Source organism: Kluyveromyces lactis (genome assembly GCF_000002515.2).
Source record: "Kluyveromyces lactis strain NRRL Y-1140 chromosome E complete sequence".
In the NCBI taxonomy this organism is placed as follows: domain Eukaryota; kingdom Fungi; phylum Ascomycota; class Saccharomycetes; order Saccharomycetales; family Saccharomycetaceae; genus Kluyveromyces; species Kluyveromyces lactis.
In genome coordinates, this window is record NC_006041.1 from 1,475,271 (window position 1) to 1,489,325 (window position 14,055).

The 14,055-nt window shown below is 39.9% G+C and overlaps 9 protein-coding genes across 9 annotated transcripts; 5 read left to right on the forward strand and 4 right to left on the reverse strand.

Annotated features, from left to right (window-relative positions):
• Nucleotides 1–72: 72 nt before the first annotated feature.
• On the forward strand, nucleotides 73–561 carry ESS1 (peptidylprolyl isomerase ESS1; the record flags this gene model as incomplete). Its single annotated transcript, XM_454696.1, has 1 exon — nucleotides 73–561. The coding sequence occupies one exon, from the start codon at nucleotides 73–75 to the stop codon at nucleotides 559–561; it is 489 nt and encodes a 162-aa protein (XP_454696.1).
• A 10-nt stretch (nucleotides 562–571) lies between these two features.
• Nucleotides 572–1,024, reverse strand: YCH1 (phosphatase YCH1; the record flags this gene model as incomplete). The annotated part of the gene is made up of 1 exon (XM_454697.1): nucleotides 572–1,024. One exon carries the CDS (start codon nucleotides 1,022–1,024, stop codon nucleotides 572–574), a length of 453 nt encoding a protein of 150 aa, XP_454697.1.
• Nucleotides 1,025–1,321: 297 nt separating this feature from the next.
• Nucleotides 1,322–2,551, reverse strand: PCT1 (choline-phosphate cytidylyltransferase; the record flags this gene model as incomplete). The annotated part of the gene is made up of 1 exon (XM_454698.1): nucleotides 1,322–2,551. The coding sequence occupies one exon, from the start codon at nucleotides 2,549–2,551 to the stop codon at nucleotides 1,322–1,324; it is 1,230 nt and encodes a 409-aa protein (XP_454698.1).
• Nucleotides 2,552–3,243: 692 nt separating this feature from the next.
• Nucleotides 3,244–3,813, reverse strand: GEP4 (phosphatidylglycerophosphatase; the record flags this gene model as incomplete). Its single annotated transcript, XM_454699.1, has 1 exon — nucleotides 3,244–3,813. One exon carries the CDS (start codon nucleotides 3,811–3,813, stop codon nucleotides 3,244–3,246), a length of 570 nt encoding a protein of 189 aa, XP_454699.1.
• A 238-nt stretch (nucleotides 3,814–4,051) lies between these two features.
• On the forward strand, nucleotides 4,052–6,022 carry HEL2 (E3 ubiquitin-protein ligase HEL2; the record flags this gene model as incomplete). The annotated part of the gene is made up of 1 exon (XM_454700.1): nucleotides 4,052–6,022. The coding sequence occupies one exon, from the start codon at nucleotides 4,052–4,054 to the stop codon at nucleotides 6,020–6,022; it is 1,971 nt and encodes a 656-aa protein (XP_454700.1).
• Nucleotides 6,023–6,101: 79 nt separating this feature from the next.
• PEX10 (ubiquitin-protein ligase peroxin 10) lies at nucleotides 6,102–7,019 on the reverse strand (the record flags this gene model as incomplete). The annotated part of the gene is made up of 1 exon (XM_454701.1): nucleotides 6,102–7,019. One exon carries the CDS (start codon nucleotides 7,017–7,019, stop codon nucleotides 6,102–6,104), a length of 918 nt encoding a protein of 305 aa, XP_454701.1.
• Nucleotides 7,020–7,234: 215 nt separating this feature from the next.
• SHE4 (She4p) lies at nucleotides 7,235–9,220 on the forward strand (the record flags this gene model as incomplete). The annotated part of the gene is made up of 1 exon (XM_454702.1): nucleotides 7,235–9,220. The coding sequence occupies one exon, from the start codon at nucleotides 7,235–7,237 to the stop codon at nucleotides 9,218–9,220; it is 1,986 nt and encodes a 661-aa protein (XP_454702.1).
• Nucleotides 9,221–9,481: 261 nt separating this feature from the next.
• Nucleotides 9,482–11,740, forward strand: KLLA0_E16721g (uncharacterized protein; the record flags this gene model as incomplete). The annotated part of the gene is made up of 1 exon (XM_454703.1): nucleotides 9,482–11,740. One exon carries the CDS (start codon nucleotides 9,482–9,484, stop codon nucleotides 11,738–11,740), a length of 2,259 nt encoding a protein of 752 aa, XP_454703.1.
• A 290-nt stretch (nucleotides 11,741–12,030) lies between these two features.
• On the forward strand, nucleotides 12,031–14,046 carry KLLA0_E16743g (exonuclease 1 family protein; the record flags this gene model as incomplete). Its single annotated transcript, XM_454705.1, has 1 exon — nucleotides 12,031–14,046. The coding sequence occupies one exon, from the start codon at nucleotides 12,031–12,033 to the stop codon at nucleotides 14,044–14,046; it is 2,016 nt and encodes a 671-aa protein (XP_454705.1).
• Between the last annotated feature and the right edge of the window lie 9 nt (nucleotides 14,047–14,055).

The window sequence follows — 14,055 nt, forward strand, 5'->3', positions numbered from 1 at the left end:
CTGTACATATTATGTCTCCATTATTGTGATATATAACCCAATCTTATAATTTATCTACCCCACAATTTCGTCATGGCAGGTACAGGACTTCCAGAACCCTGGGTTATCAAGTTTAGTAGATCGAAGAAACGTGAATACTTCTTCAACCCGGAGACTAAGGAATCGGTTTGGGAGGCACCGTCAGGTACAGATGAGGACCAATCAAAGAAATACTTAGAGGAGAACCCATTGAGGGTCAGAGCTTTGCATCTCTTGATTAAGCACAAGGATTCTAGAAGACCAGCGTCTCATAGAAATGAAAATATTACCATTACTAAGGATGAGGCTAAAGAAGAATTAGAAACTTATATCAAGAGATTGAATGGTGGTGAACCATTCGAATCATTGGCTAAAGAGAGAAGTGATTGTTCATCAGCGAAAAGAGGTGGTGATTTGGGGTTCTTCGGTCATGGAGAAATGCAACCTTCTTTCGAGAAGGCTGCGTTTGCTTTGAAAATCGATCAAGTCAGTGATATTGTAGAATCTGACAGTGGTCTTCATATCATCAAAAGAGTTGCCTGAACAGGACTCTTCACCATAAATCGGGTTTATAGTTTTCTGTAACAGCTTCATCTAACCCATAATTCGATTGCCAGTAGTTAAACCCGCCTTTCAATACCCATATTTGGAACCTGTTCAACTGAGATTCTGGTATCGACCGTAAAAATAGCATAGCAGAGCTAGGACCTCTCTGTTGTGATTGTGCGCAATGGAAAACGCAGTTAATAATTTCTGATGCACCATCAGCTCCGATTTCAGCTTTATCAAGTAATTCTTGTCTCAATGTATCTACGTAATTCAGATCCGATTTAAGCCTTCTGTAAGGGTAGTTCCAGGATCCCTTGATATGTCCACCTATATGGTCTGAACCTCGAACATCAATGACTTGGAATGGTTGTCCTAGAGATGTGTGTCCTTGTTTAATCCACTGGTATAGGTCTATTGCGTCTAGATATTTCAATGAAGATATGGAATGCGATTGCATGATGAACTTACGTTGCAAAAAAAGCTTCAATCAACTGAGGATCCAGTAAAAAAGTGTCTATTTCGAGGACCGTGATTCGCTGCTATTTGAATTAACCTTTCTATTCTCCTTCTTTTCTTTGATCGTTCACTTAGTTAAATGAGTGGTTAAAGTTAAAATGTCAACGAAATAGGGCATATAAAAGAGAGAGAGAGAGAAATGTATGTAAGTATACAACGGGTACAGGATACATATATGCGAACGAAGTAGAAATGATATCAAATAATAAAAAGTAAAACAACAAGTATATGAGGCGTTTCAATCGGTAGTTGGTGACCTTTCCCTGTCCCCTTCCTCTTCGTCGTCATCTTCATCTGAAAACAAATGATTCGGCGATTCAGAACTACCTCTATGCAGTTCAGGATCACTATCACTAGTTGGAGATTCAACCTCTTCACCAGTGTAGTCTTTCGCGAATTGAGTTACTGGGGATCTACCCGAAATCCTTTTACTTCTTCTAACGCTTTCATGACCCATGGGTCCAATAAGTTTTGAATACAACTTCTTTCCAAGTGTCTTTTTAAGAAGCATTTCTCTAACTTCGAAATACAAGTCCTTTGATGCGACGTTGACAGATTCTTGGTTCTTCTTGAAATACGATCTGAAATCTTGAATATGTTTCTTGAATTCCAATTCGTTCTTCTTCAACCAAGATACGTTCAACTCCTGTCTCGTGGCACCTCTTGCGAAATTTCTCATCAAGTACTTGTCATAGTCTCTGATGATCTTGGTGATAATATCACTGGTAGAAACACCTTCGGTACGTTGGGTAGTTAAAAACTTACCCATTGCTTTAATTGGTCTGTAGATATCGTCATTATCAGCACTAGCGTATGGTAGATCGTCATGTGCCACATAATCGATCTTGTGTTCTTCTAAAAATTTCGGCGTCACAGTCCATGGGGCATCCGGTATCACTTCATCAACCCATCTACAATGTGTCAACGTCTCGCATCTCTGCTTATCGGTAAGGACAGTCAACCCTTTCAACTTGTGCGTCACTTTATCGCTTGGAACACCACAAATCAACGTCACGTTGGGGAACGACTTCTTACACTGTTCCAATTGTTTCATATGACCCAAATGGAAAAGATCAAACACACCATCCGCATATATACGAATCGGACGATCTGTTGGTGGTAAATTGAACTTGAAGCCCTTAGGTCTAAACTTTCTATACTCAACAGGTAGCTCTTCATCCAACTCCTTTTCCCTGGCCTTGAAATCATTTGTTTCAGAGTGTGGTCTTTTCCGCAAAGGACCTTCCGATTCCTCAGTCTCTGCATCTTCGCTGGTTGTTGTTGTTGTTTCAGATACAATCGATGCTGCTGCATCTGGTGCAGTATCGTTACTTTCTACTCGTTCATCGTCACTTACTGTCATCTCATCGTGGGACCTTTTCTTTCCCAATTTGAACAGGTTAGTGAAAGAAGCACCTGTACTAGAAAGACGTTCTTTCAAGGAAGGAGCACGAGTAAGCGGAGCCATTGTGTGATATTAGTCTAGTATGCTAAAGAAAATGTCTGTTAGAAGGTTACCAGTGCGTGCTTGCTATTCTCATTGAACGAAAGGTGTCTAAATTCAATAAACCCTAACACTAAAAACACTCAATTATAAATTCAATTGTTTCAAAGTTACCAAATTACAATTCAAAACCGTGTTACCACTACCAATTCAACCATAATCAACCATCAGTCAAACCGTGAGCATGTCAAAACTCTGAGTTGAAGACCTAAACTTATGTCTATTCGATGCTTAATTTCTGTGAAACTTTTTTGTTCTTTGGACGCATTGTGGTAGGTCAAGTGGGACCATTATTTTTCACATGGGAGAAGTATAAACATACCACGTGATATAAACAAAGGCCGGGTAAATAATATTATTTATTCACAGTAACAAATATATAAACAGCTAATGGGCGGTTAAACGGTGGTTAAAACTCTGGCAGTAACATGTGACAAAGCAGAGTGCGGCAACCACCTCTACAAGTCAAAGTGTATTTCAGCTGATGTGGGACGCCAAGTATGAGTAGTATTTGCACCAGATGAATTATGTGGGATTTACTGGGGAGAAGAAGAAGGTTGGTTCATAAGTTGGAGTCACGTGACGTATACAGTCACGTGACATAAATATTCATTTAACCACAGAAGTTAGATGAACTGCCATCAGGCGCCTGGCAATCACCTTTGCAACCAATTATACACCTGCTGCTCGAGCAACACAAACGGATTAGAGCTCTTGATGACTCCTTCATGTAACCACACAGAGTATGCACCCATTGTGTTAGCCATTACCACATCGGTGAATAACCTGTCACCCACCACTGCGACCTCGGATGGATCTTCACATACCTTGCTTTTCTTGAAGTAGGCCATGATTTCGACATGGCATCCTGGTTTCTTAATCGAATGCAAGAGCACTGGTACGCCAGTGCTCTTCTCCAGTGTCTTCGCCTGAATGTGTCCAATATCATCGTTCGTGCCTGCACTGTTACTGACGATTAGCAACTTTTTCCCCGGGTACAACTGTTTCAATTTATCCCATTGTTCTTGATATTCAGGCCATACTTTGTCGTCATGTGGTTTTGCGAAACAGTTGTCCTTATCAAGGACTATGGCTTTGATGTGACTCGGTAAAGGTAATTGTATCTCATTGAAATTCGCATACTTTATACTGGGAATGCATAGTTTAGGATCTTTGAACAATCTGGCTACGTTCAAAGTAGCGCTTAAATTGAACCCTACAACCATTTCCCAAGGGCTGATGCAACAGAATGGTATGAGGTCGGTCAGTTAGCCTTATTACAGCAGAATTGAACCACCATCCATCGCTAACGCCTATAAATGCCTTGAAAAAAAATTTGTATAATATCAAAAAAGTTGCGAAATGAAGTTTCCACTTCCGAAAGAGTTAACATTAGTAAGTTTACAGATGGGCCTGAGCACTCAATCAGACCAAATAAAGGATCTCTTTTATTGTAGAGCATAGATGTCTTCTAACCAGGGAATTTCTACGGCGTCTGCGCCAATTCGGAGAGCGCAGGGCCCGTCTACATCAAATCGTGGAAGGAAAAGAGGAAATGGCAACCAGAATCATCATGCCACCACCAGCGGTAGCACTGGAAATAGCAGTTCGGTGCATCCAGATTGGAATCCTGTAACTGGCAGCTCAAATAAATGGGCTGGCATTAACGGCAATGAGAAATCTATGGGGACTGGCAATGGGACAGATGATGATGACTCAAGCAACGTGTGTCTGATATGTGCCGAAAAATTGCATATCATTGCCCTATCACCGTGCAACCATCCTACTTGTCACAAGTGTTGTTTAAGACAAAGAGCGTTGTACGAAAAGAAACAGTGTTTGTTCTGTAGAAGTGAAGTTGAGGATATCATCTTCACGGATAAGATAAAAGAAACTTATGAGCATTTGGATAAGAAGGCCAAATTGGAATTCAAGAACGAGAAATTGGGGATACGGTTTACCAGCAAAAATGTTATGAATGATGCTATGAATCTTTTGAAATACGTCTCACCGTTTGGAGATGCCAATAAAGATTTTGGATCGTTTAAGAAGTTGAACGAATTCTTGAGACAAGAACATAATAAGACAATATGTATGATTTGTGCTGGGCATAAAAAAGCGTTCCCCGGCGAGTTAAAAGTTATGACTGTTAAGCAATTAAAGATACACGAAAGTCGTGGCGACCCTAAGGATGGATTTAAAGGCCATCCTATGTGTGGATTTTGCTCTGGTAAAAGGTTCTACTCTGACGATGAGCTTTATAAGCACATGAAACTTTCCCATGAAAGATGTCATATCTGTGATCAACTAGACCCATCACAACCGCAATATTTCAAAAACTATGAGGACTTATTCGAACATTTCAAATCAGCCCATTACGTATGCACGGTACCGTCCTGCCTCGATGCCAAATTTGTCGTCTTCAGTGATGAGTTGGACTTAAGAGCACATATCATCAAAGAACATCCTCATCTTGCAGGTGATAGCAGAAGAGCTATGACGTTGATAGATAATACCTCAAAGAAGTTCAGATCACAAATTACTACGTTCTCCAATCCAACAAGAATTATAGATGCACAGAATGAGGAATCAAATTCTGCAAACTCAAGAGATGTCAAAAGGAGGAGAATGGAACAAAGAGCAAGACATTACCTTGGGAACTCTGAACCAGACTTCCAGTCCTTCTTAATCATCAATGACCTATTTAACAAAAACGAAATTTCTGCTCAAGAGCTTCAATCCAAATATGAAGACTTGTTTAAGCAACACGCGGATGATATACAATTACTAATTTACGATTTATCGGAGTTATATCATTCAACTTCGGATAAACACAAAAGATTGCGTGCTATATACGAAGGCATTATGAAGAAGAAAGAGAATGCAGGGAAATTCAAACCTCTCGTCGCCGATTCATCATCTTCGGTTAACGTAGTTTATGGTAAATGGGGTAAAAAGAGTTCTTCTGGTGTTGGCGGGTCGAACGTGAAGTTCACGTCTCTACCAGCTGTATCCGAACCTATATTCTCCTCCAAAGCCTCGTATACTAATTTGCGGAAAAATGGCTCTTCTTCACCGTCCTCTCCAGTTATTAGGAGCGGTTTGACTTCCAATTCATCGTCATCAACTTCTTTAAACTATGCGAAGAAGAATCAATCACCGCCAGGTTCTTCAACCGTTGTAGTGAATTCACAACCGAATGTGACAGCTATCAAATCACCTAATCCAACCAGCTTCCCCAAGTTACAAGCTACTAAGAAAAAATTTGTTGCACCTCCAGTGAAACAGACTACCATACCAAACCCATCCACTTGGGGTAAGCCTCAAAACGACAACGATTCTATCAACTTGGATTCGTTAGACAATGCATTACCAGCTAGTGGTAGTAAGAAAAAGAGCAAACAAAAACAACTACTGTTCCATATTGGCATATAGATTTAACCCCGTTATATACAGCAGATTGTTTTAATAATACAAGAAAGCTCGCTGAAACATTTAGATATTCTTCTAAGCTTTATCTAACAGGTATCGTCAGCTGTCTCGGACACCTTTGCCTGCATAATGGACACTCCTGTCTTTCTAACGTCCATTCCATGATACAATCCCAGCAGAAAAGGTGACCACACGGAGTCGCGCTGGGATCCAGCATATAGTTAAGACATAAAACACACTTACGTGAATCCTCTTTGATGAAAGGTAGGACTTCTAGATCGCTAAGATCTTTTGAGGTGTGTTTTTTAGCTAATGCACTTAAACTCTTGTGGCTCTTCCCATCATCTGTTCCAATTCTGTCAGCGATGTATTCTGCAATCTGCGGTAAAAGCTTAGAAGCTAATTGCATACCAAGTATAAAACCAAGAATCTTGTAGTTTTGCGATGACTTCTTCTTGAATTCTACCTCATTCTTGTTCATTTCATGGCCAACCACATATCTCATTCCAAATATTCTCTTTGAGATATCATAATACTGTCCGCTCAAGTAGAATATAATTAAGTGCAAATTCAAAGTGGAATCCAAGATGTCCCTGAAACTCTTGCCATTGAATACTTTCAAGAAACCAGATCCCCTCTCATTGAGCTTATACTTGTAGAATACTTTCGATAATATCCACGGTACCCCACAATAACTGATAGCGAAACCAATCCTTCGCAGGAGTCTCGCAACACCTTTTCCTCGCCTATCAACATACGCCAAATCAACGTACTCTTCTCCAAGCGTTCTCCTATACCTTAGTGTTGTAATTGACAAGTATATCAACTTGCTGAGGATCATTATCTCACTAACATACCTGTTAGTGAACTGTTGTCCCTTAACTTTCCGTAGTACATCCTGGATCTTTTGTAACAGCAAGTTTTCCACAGTATCATCCTTTTGATGCGCCTGAACTATACTAGGTGCATCAGCAAATGGGAACTTCATGTCTGGTGCCATTGCTTGTCTCTCGTCAGTTTGTGTTCTTATTCGTTTTTGAAGATGTTAGATGGTTGAAATTGATCAATTGGAGAAATGAAGTTTTATTTGATTAATCATAGGGTTCGAAACCAGAGATAACTAAACCCGATCTAACATACAGTTGTTTGGGCTGGTACCGATAGTTCAATTCTGTGAATTTATTCTTTTTGTAATTCAATAAAGATATCAACGCTATGAATAAAGTTTGGGATAGAATTGTTGGCAGTGATAGTGCCGATGCTCAAAGTGTATTGAAAGAAAGATGTTCATCTCCGAAGGACGTGACGGATTTGTTGCACGTTATTCAAAACTGGACCTCAGAGATACATAACAATGGCGAGGAAACACGATGCTGGAAGTGTGTGCCGATGCTTGCCGGTTATGTGAAGGATTGGGGTCAATTGGAGTTTCTTTGCAGAAGAATACTTTTAAGAAGTAGCATACAAGAGATACGGCCATTACTTCTTGTAACGATGAAATCGTTGATGTCCAACCATTCAGATAATACGGAGCAGAAGTGTGGGAATATACTACAACAATTGTTAATTGAAGCCGAGGAAGATTCTGGCAATGTTTCTTTACGTTTGCTTGTAGATGCTATGTCTTTGGTGTTCCCTATCTGCCTTGGCGTTTGTAGAGACATGTTTCTTTCGACAGATTTCCAGGACATATTGACTAGGAATTTGAATTCTTCAGCGGATGATGAACATCTTGTAAACGGGGCTCTTCGTCTCTTGGCTGTTTCCTGTATTGACGAAGCAGTCAGAAGATTCATTGCAGAGCATTACCTTAAGACGTTACAACAATCATTTAAGGTCGAGAAGTATAAAGTACTGACTGCGTTGGTTTTGATCAAGATCTGGTCATTCACTAAGATAGAAAAGGAAACTCTTAACTCTTGCATCAACCTTTTCATCGACTCGCTTTCGAATGGCGAAAATATCGAGATTAATACTGAAGCTTTAGCTTACTTGACATTGAAGCCCTCTGTCAGAGTCTTGCTACGAGGTAACGGTGATGTATGTTTGAAAATAATCGAGCTGATCAAGTCACAGGACACTACACCGACTGATCTATACGGACTCTTGATTATATTAGCAAACGTAAGTGAGCACCCGTCACAGAATGAGGATACAGTCGATAAATTAAAAGCTTCATTGAAAACCAACCAAGAAAAGAATGACGAGCCGACATTGGAAAATGTTAAGGACATAGAAGAGTTTAACCGTGATTATATTATCGATTTAGACTTGATCGGTTCTTTAAAATCGATAAAACTATCCACCTCATCTTACAATCAAGCCATAAGAATCATATATAATGTGACAAGAGATAAAACACAGATATCAGAATGTGTGAAACAGGGTGCTGGATTGATGCTCTTGGTATTTTTAGCACAAAAAAGGAACCTTTCTAAAGATGAATGGTATCTTCTATCGATAAGAGCACTATCGAAAACACTCATCTATGTGAATCCAGAGACTGCGTTCAGCAAATATTCACCGTTGAGCGCAGCACCGTTCTTATTTGAAAATTTACCTTTACCAAATGACAACGCTTTATCGGAACTTCAATTCACACAATTAGATACTTACGAAGCATTATTAGCGTTGACAAATTTGGCTACTATAAACCAGGGAGTAGATCTCGGCAAAATCATCTTGAGTAATGCTCAGTATTGGGATAGTATAGAGAATCTCTTATTGGATTCATCGGTCAGAATTCAAAGATCGACATTAGAACTTATTTCCAATTTAATGTCCAATCCAATGGCTATCTCTGCAAAGTTCTTCTGCTTTGAAAACCCTAAGAGTGCACAGAATTTCGAAATACTGGTCAAGCTTCTCGAACTTCACGATATACAATCTCAGAGAGCCGTTGCTGCCATATTTGCCAATATTGCAAGCACCGTTCCGTTCATTTGCAAAGAACTATCTGAGAAGCGAAACCTTATCGAAACAGCAATAAGAGTCTTTAAAACACAAAACACGGATACAGACCTCAGGATAAGATTACTCGTACTCTTGTCATCTATCTTCAACGCCAATGCGCATGCTGTCGCATGTGTCAAGAATGATGAAGAATTTGTAAAAGAATTGCAAAAATATCGTAATACTCCATCTCAAAAAGATCCATTAACACCAGAATTATCGAAAGAAATACTTTCTCTAATCAATTGATATATAGAACAATCAACAAGGTATAGCAGTATGCGATTTGTACATCCTTTTATATCTCATCTCAGCCTATATTTGTCAACGGGAATGAGGCTGGATAGACTGCTCAAAATGTAAAAAAAGCCTATAGCCCGATTTAACCAAACACTTTTAAATACTTAAACCAACGATCAAAGAAAAAGCTACATAAAGGACCTGAGCTAACCATACTGTCTATAACCATCAACTTGCTTAAATACTAAACCGAAAGACAGCTTACATATTATGACAGCTGAAGAGGTCGATAAGGAATCAGATCCTGCAATAGAAGATGTTAAATCGGATTATGACGCAATTGAACTTGGGAATGAGAATGAGAATGAGAATGAGGTTGTATCATTGGATTCAATGAAGGCAGTTATATCCAGGGCTTCTAGCGAGCTTAAGCACGAAAATGATCAAGGTGAGGAGCGTGATTTGGGTAGTGTTGAGAAAGATCCGATTCTTGAGAGGTATCATGCAGCGTGCAAACAAGGTGATATGAAAACTCTACGCGAAATGGTGGAATCGAAAGTGATTGATTTATCGAATGATTATGACCCCAAGGAACGTGTATCTGGACTACATTGGGCATGTATTAACAACAGATTGTCTGCAGTTAAGTATCTAGCTGGTGCAGGTGCAGAAGTAAATTTTAAAGGCGGCGAACTTGACGCGACGCCTCTACATTGGGCATCCAAGTCCGGTTTAGTGTACATTGTGGATGAGCTCTTGAAAGCCGGTGCAGATCCTAATATTACCGATAGCCAGGGCTACAATTTACTTCATACAAGCGTTTTCTCATCCAATATCATGTTAGTGATATATGTCCTTTTTTTCGTCGTTGATGGGAAAGAGGATGTGGATCAACCAGATCCGCACCAAAGAACTGCATTGCAGTGGGCCACTTACCAGGCAGATGCGTTGACTGTGGAAAATCTACTTAAGTTTAACGCAGATGTCAAGAACGCAGATGATGCTGGTTTTACTGCTTTACATTGGGGTACTGTGAAGGGAAGTATTCCTGTTATGGATCTCTTGATTAAACATGGATCAGATTTCTTCCAGACTACCAACGATGGTAAAAACTGCTTCACAATAGGGAAAGAATTGTATTCTATTGGCAGCCTTGAAGCATCTTTGTACAAGAATGGATTCGATAAAAATGGATTCCCTTTGCCCCAATATTTTTCTGCTAGTACTGGGAAAATGCTAACATTCTTCTTGCCATGGGTTTTGATTCCATTAGTGTTTTACATCTTTTCTAAAATAACTTTCTTCATTGCGCTCTTGATCAATACAATAGTATTGGTTATTTCTGGCTTAGTTCTATCAAGACTCGTTGTTCCATCGTACCTTCTTTCCAAGAGACACCCTATACTTAACTCACCTTTACTAGCGGGTATCTTGTCTGGTACAATAGCTATAGCCTTCTTCATTTGGTTTACGAAAATATCGATATTGACATTTACGGAGAAACCTGTCGGTAACATTATCATGCTAGGCTTCTTCATCGGGTTAATCACTCTATTTATTGGTCTTATGAAGTCAGATCCTGGGTACATTCCTGGAACTGTAGACCATGACAAAGTTAGAGAGACCATTAAAGAGCTATTATCATTGGGAAAATTTGATGCCAAACACTTCTGTGTTCATACTTGGATCAGAATCCCTCTTAGATCGAAATATGACAGAGATTCTGCCTGTCTAATATCGGCATTTGATCATTTTTGTCCATGGGTTTACAACCAAATTGGTTTATTGAATCACAAGTTGTTTTACATGTTTGTAGTGCTGTTGGAAATATCAGTATGGTGGTTCTTACCTCTCATGATGGAATATTTTGATGAATTGGAAGACTATTTAGAGAATAGAAAGGGTAAACATTTTGGAGATTGCCATTTTCTAGGAGACGAAGATCTATGTTTCGGGTTACATCATGATACATTCAATTTTCTTTTACTGTGTTGGGTTATATTCCAAGCCTTTTGGGTACTGTGTTTGATAGCAGTTCAAACTGTACAGATGTTGAAGGGCGTTACGGATTACGAATTTGTTCAAATAAATAAGAAGCTAAAATCTAACGGAACTACCACGGAAGATATCTTCAGCTCAACCCCACCAGAACTTATGAGTGAAGAATTGATTGCTGAGCTAGATGCTCCCGCATTGGATCCAAGACAAGTACCTCAAAGGACGTGCTTCACAGTTTGCTGTACTTTGCTAGGTCTTGACAAATTGGTGACAATGATAAAATCAGTACTCCGTCTGAAGTCAGATGAACCTTCTTCTCGTTCATCCCACCTCAGTGCACTAGCACGTATCCCTACCGATTACGGGTGGAAGCAGAATTTGAAAGATTTCTGGCTACTACCTGATACTTCATCACCATTATGGAGGAGAATATTGCTACCTCCAAAGGACAGTCATGCACTATTAAATGGAATGGAAGTGGACTATTACACTCTATATACATTACCAAATGCTACCGAAGAGCTTGTATGAATGAAGACAATCCATTACCGTATATATTGTACATATTTGTATCCTCATCCATGCCTTGTAAGTAGTTGTCAGAATGTTGAATTTGCTATTACCCGGAAATCGCGTTAACATCTCTTCGAGAGATCCACAAAGTATATTTACATATCATGCGAAGCTCTTAACATTTGAAGAGAGGAAGCAATTGAAGGAGTCCTCATTGATACCACTCACTGACGTCAGCGCTATTAGAAACAAGGATACAAAGCCTATAAGCAATATCTGCTTCACAACTCTATCTAAACTTAGAGATTATGGGTGTTTCTGGACTACTTCCGCAGTTAAAGCCGATACAGAATCCCGTGAGCTTGGCTCGTTATCAAGGCGAGACGTTGGCAATTGACGGGTATGCATGGTTACATAGGTCAGCACACTCATGCGCTATGGAACTTGCCATGGACCAGCCTACTGACAAATATTTACAATTTTTCATCAAGAGAATTTCAATGTTAAGGCATTTCAAGATTACTCCATTCTTTGTATTCGATGGTGATTCTATTCAAGTGAAGAAAGAGACTGAGCTGAAGAGGGCAGAGAAACGGAAAGAGAATAGGGAGAAAGCACATGCATTGTTCGAAGCTGGAGATAGGAGGTTGGCTTACGATTATTTCCAAAAATGCGTTAGCATCACCCCGGATATGGCTAAATGTGTCATTGAGTATCTGCAAATGAATTCGATACCGTATGTCGTTGCACCTTATGAAGCAGATGCCCAGATGGTGTATTTGGAAAAACAGGGGTTAGTCCAGGGGATCATTTCGGAGGACTCTGATTTATTAGTTTTTGGATGCACAAGATTAATTACGAAGTTAAATGATAATGCTGAGTGCATAGAGATTGATAGACGTAACTTTGAGAGGTTGAATGAGGGCAAATTCCCATTAAGCAAATTGACCGAAGATCAATTGAGATCCTTGGTATGTCTAAGTGGATGTGATTATACATCTGGAATCCCAAAAGTAGGTCTTGTCACAGCAATGAAATATGTGGTGAAGAACCGAACCATGGAGCAAATGATCATGGCAATTAAGAGGGAGGGGAAGCTTAGTGTACCACACACCTTTTGGGAAGAGTATCAATATGCGAATTTTGCATTTCAATTCCAACGGGTTTGGTGTCCACTGAACGAAAGACTAGTGACATTGAATGCTATACCAAACGAACTACTGAATAACGAAAAGTTATTCAATTGCATAGGCCATGCGATCCATAAGGAATGGAAGATCAAAGATGTGATTTTTGATTTTGAAGACGTAGACCACCATTTGCATAAACGGATCAGTCTTGGAGAACTGAATCCGTACGATTTCAATAAACCTTTAGTTAACAGAGAGCATAAATTACGTTTGAAGTCACAATCTGTCGTAATGACAATTGATAAGTTTTGTACCGCAAAGACCACAGCAGGTAGTAGTGCGAACAGCAAATCTATGAATGCGTTCATAGCACGTAAGAGCCAATCACTAAACAACGGATCAGGCATCATGAGTAAATTGGAGACAGCACTAAAGAGGAGAAAACTTAGCGGTCCTGCCAACGAACACTCGACGAAGAAAGTTGTAAATAGTCAATTCTTCGCTGCTAAGCGGGAACCAAAAGCGGTGCCTAAAGTGGAGCCAAAGCCTGAACCAGGCCTTGCATATTCTGCAGCTTTCCACTCTGACACATTTTCTGATGTGATGTTGTTAGACTCGGATGAAGAGTCGGAGACTCAGACTGGAGAGCAGCAGAAAAAAGAGCCGTCTCAGAAACTGAGTCAGGAAGACGTCGAGACAGAAGTACCCAGCAGTCTGGTACCCAGCTCTGAACCAGACTCATCGTTCAATGAAAAGGAGAAGAAGGACGCTCTGTCAATGGCAGAAGAAGAATCTGAAGTCTTGAGCGAAGTTGAAGAAAAGGAGAAAACAGAGGAAGAAGACTTACAAAAGAAACAGGACAATCAAATACTAGCAGCATTGAGAAACAAATTCTTGCATACCGGAGGGTTAACAGAGAATATCGAGACCTCGAAGAACAGACCAAAGGAAAGAGTTCCATTGAAAAACGTAACTAACATTATGAGAGTTACTTCTACCAAGACAAAAATACCCGAAATATCTTCCCAACCAATACCCAAGCCAATACCCACACCAAGACCTGCACGTAGAACCATGTCTGGAGCCATGACTGCGATGCAATCATCAGTAGCTAGGAGTGAATCCAGTGGATTCAGTTCCGGATCCACTTCTAGCACAATATCGTTATCCCAATTTGCATACTCGAGGAAATAGAAAATGGGA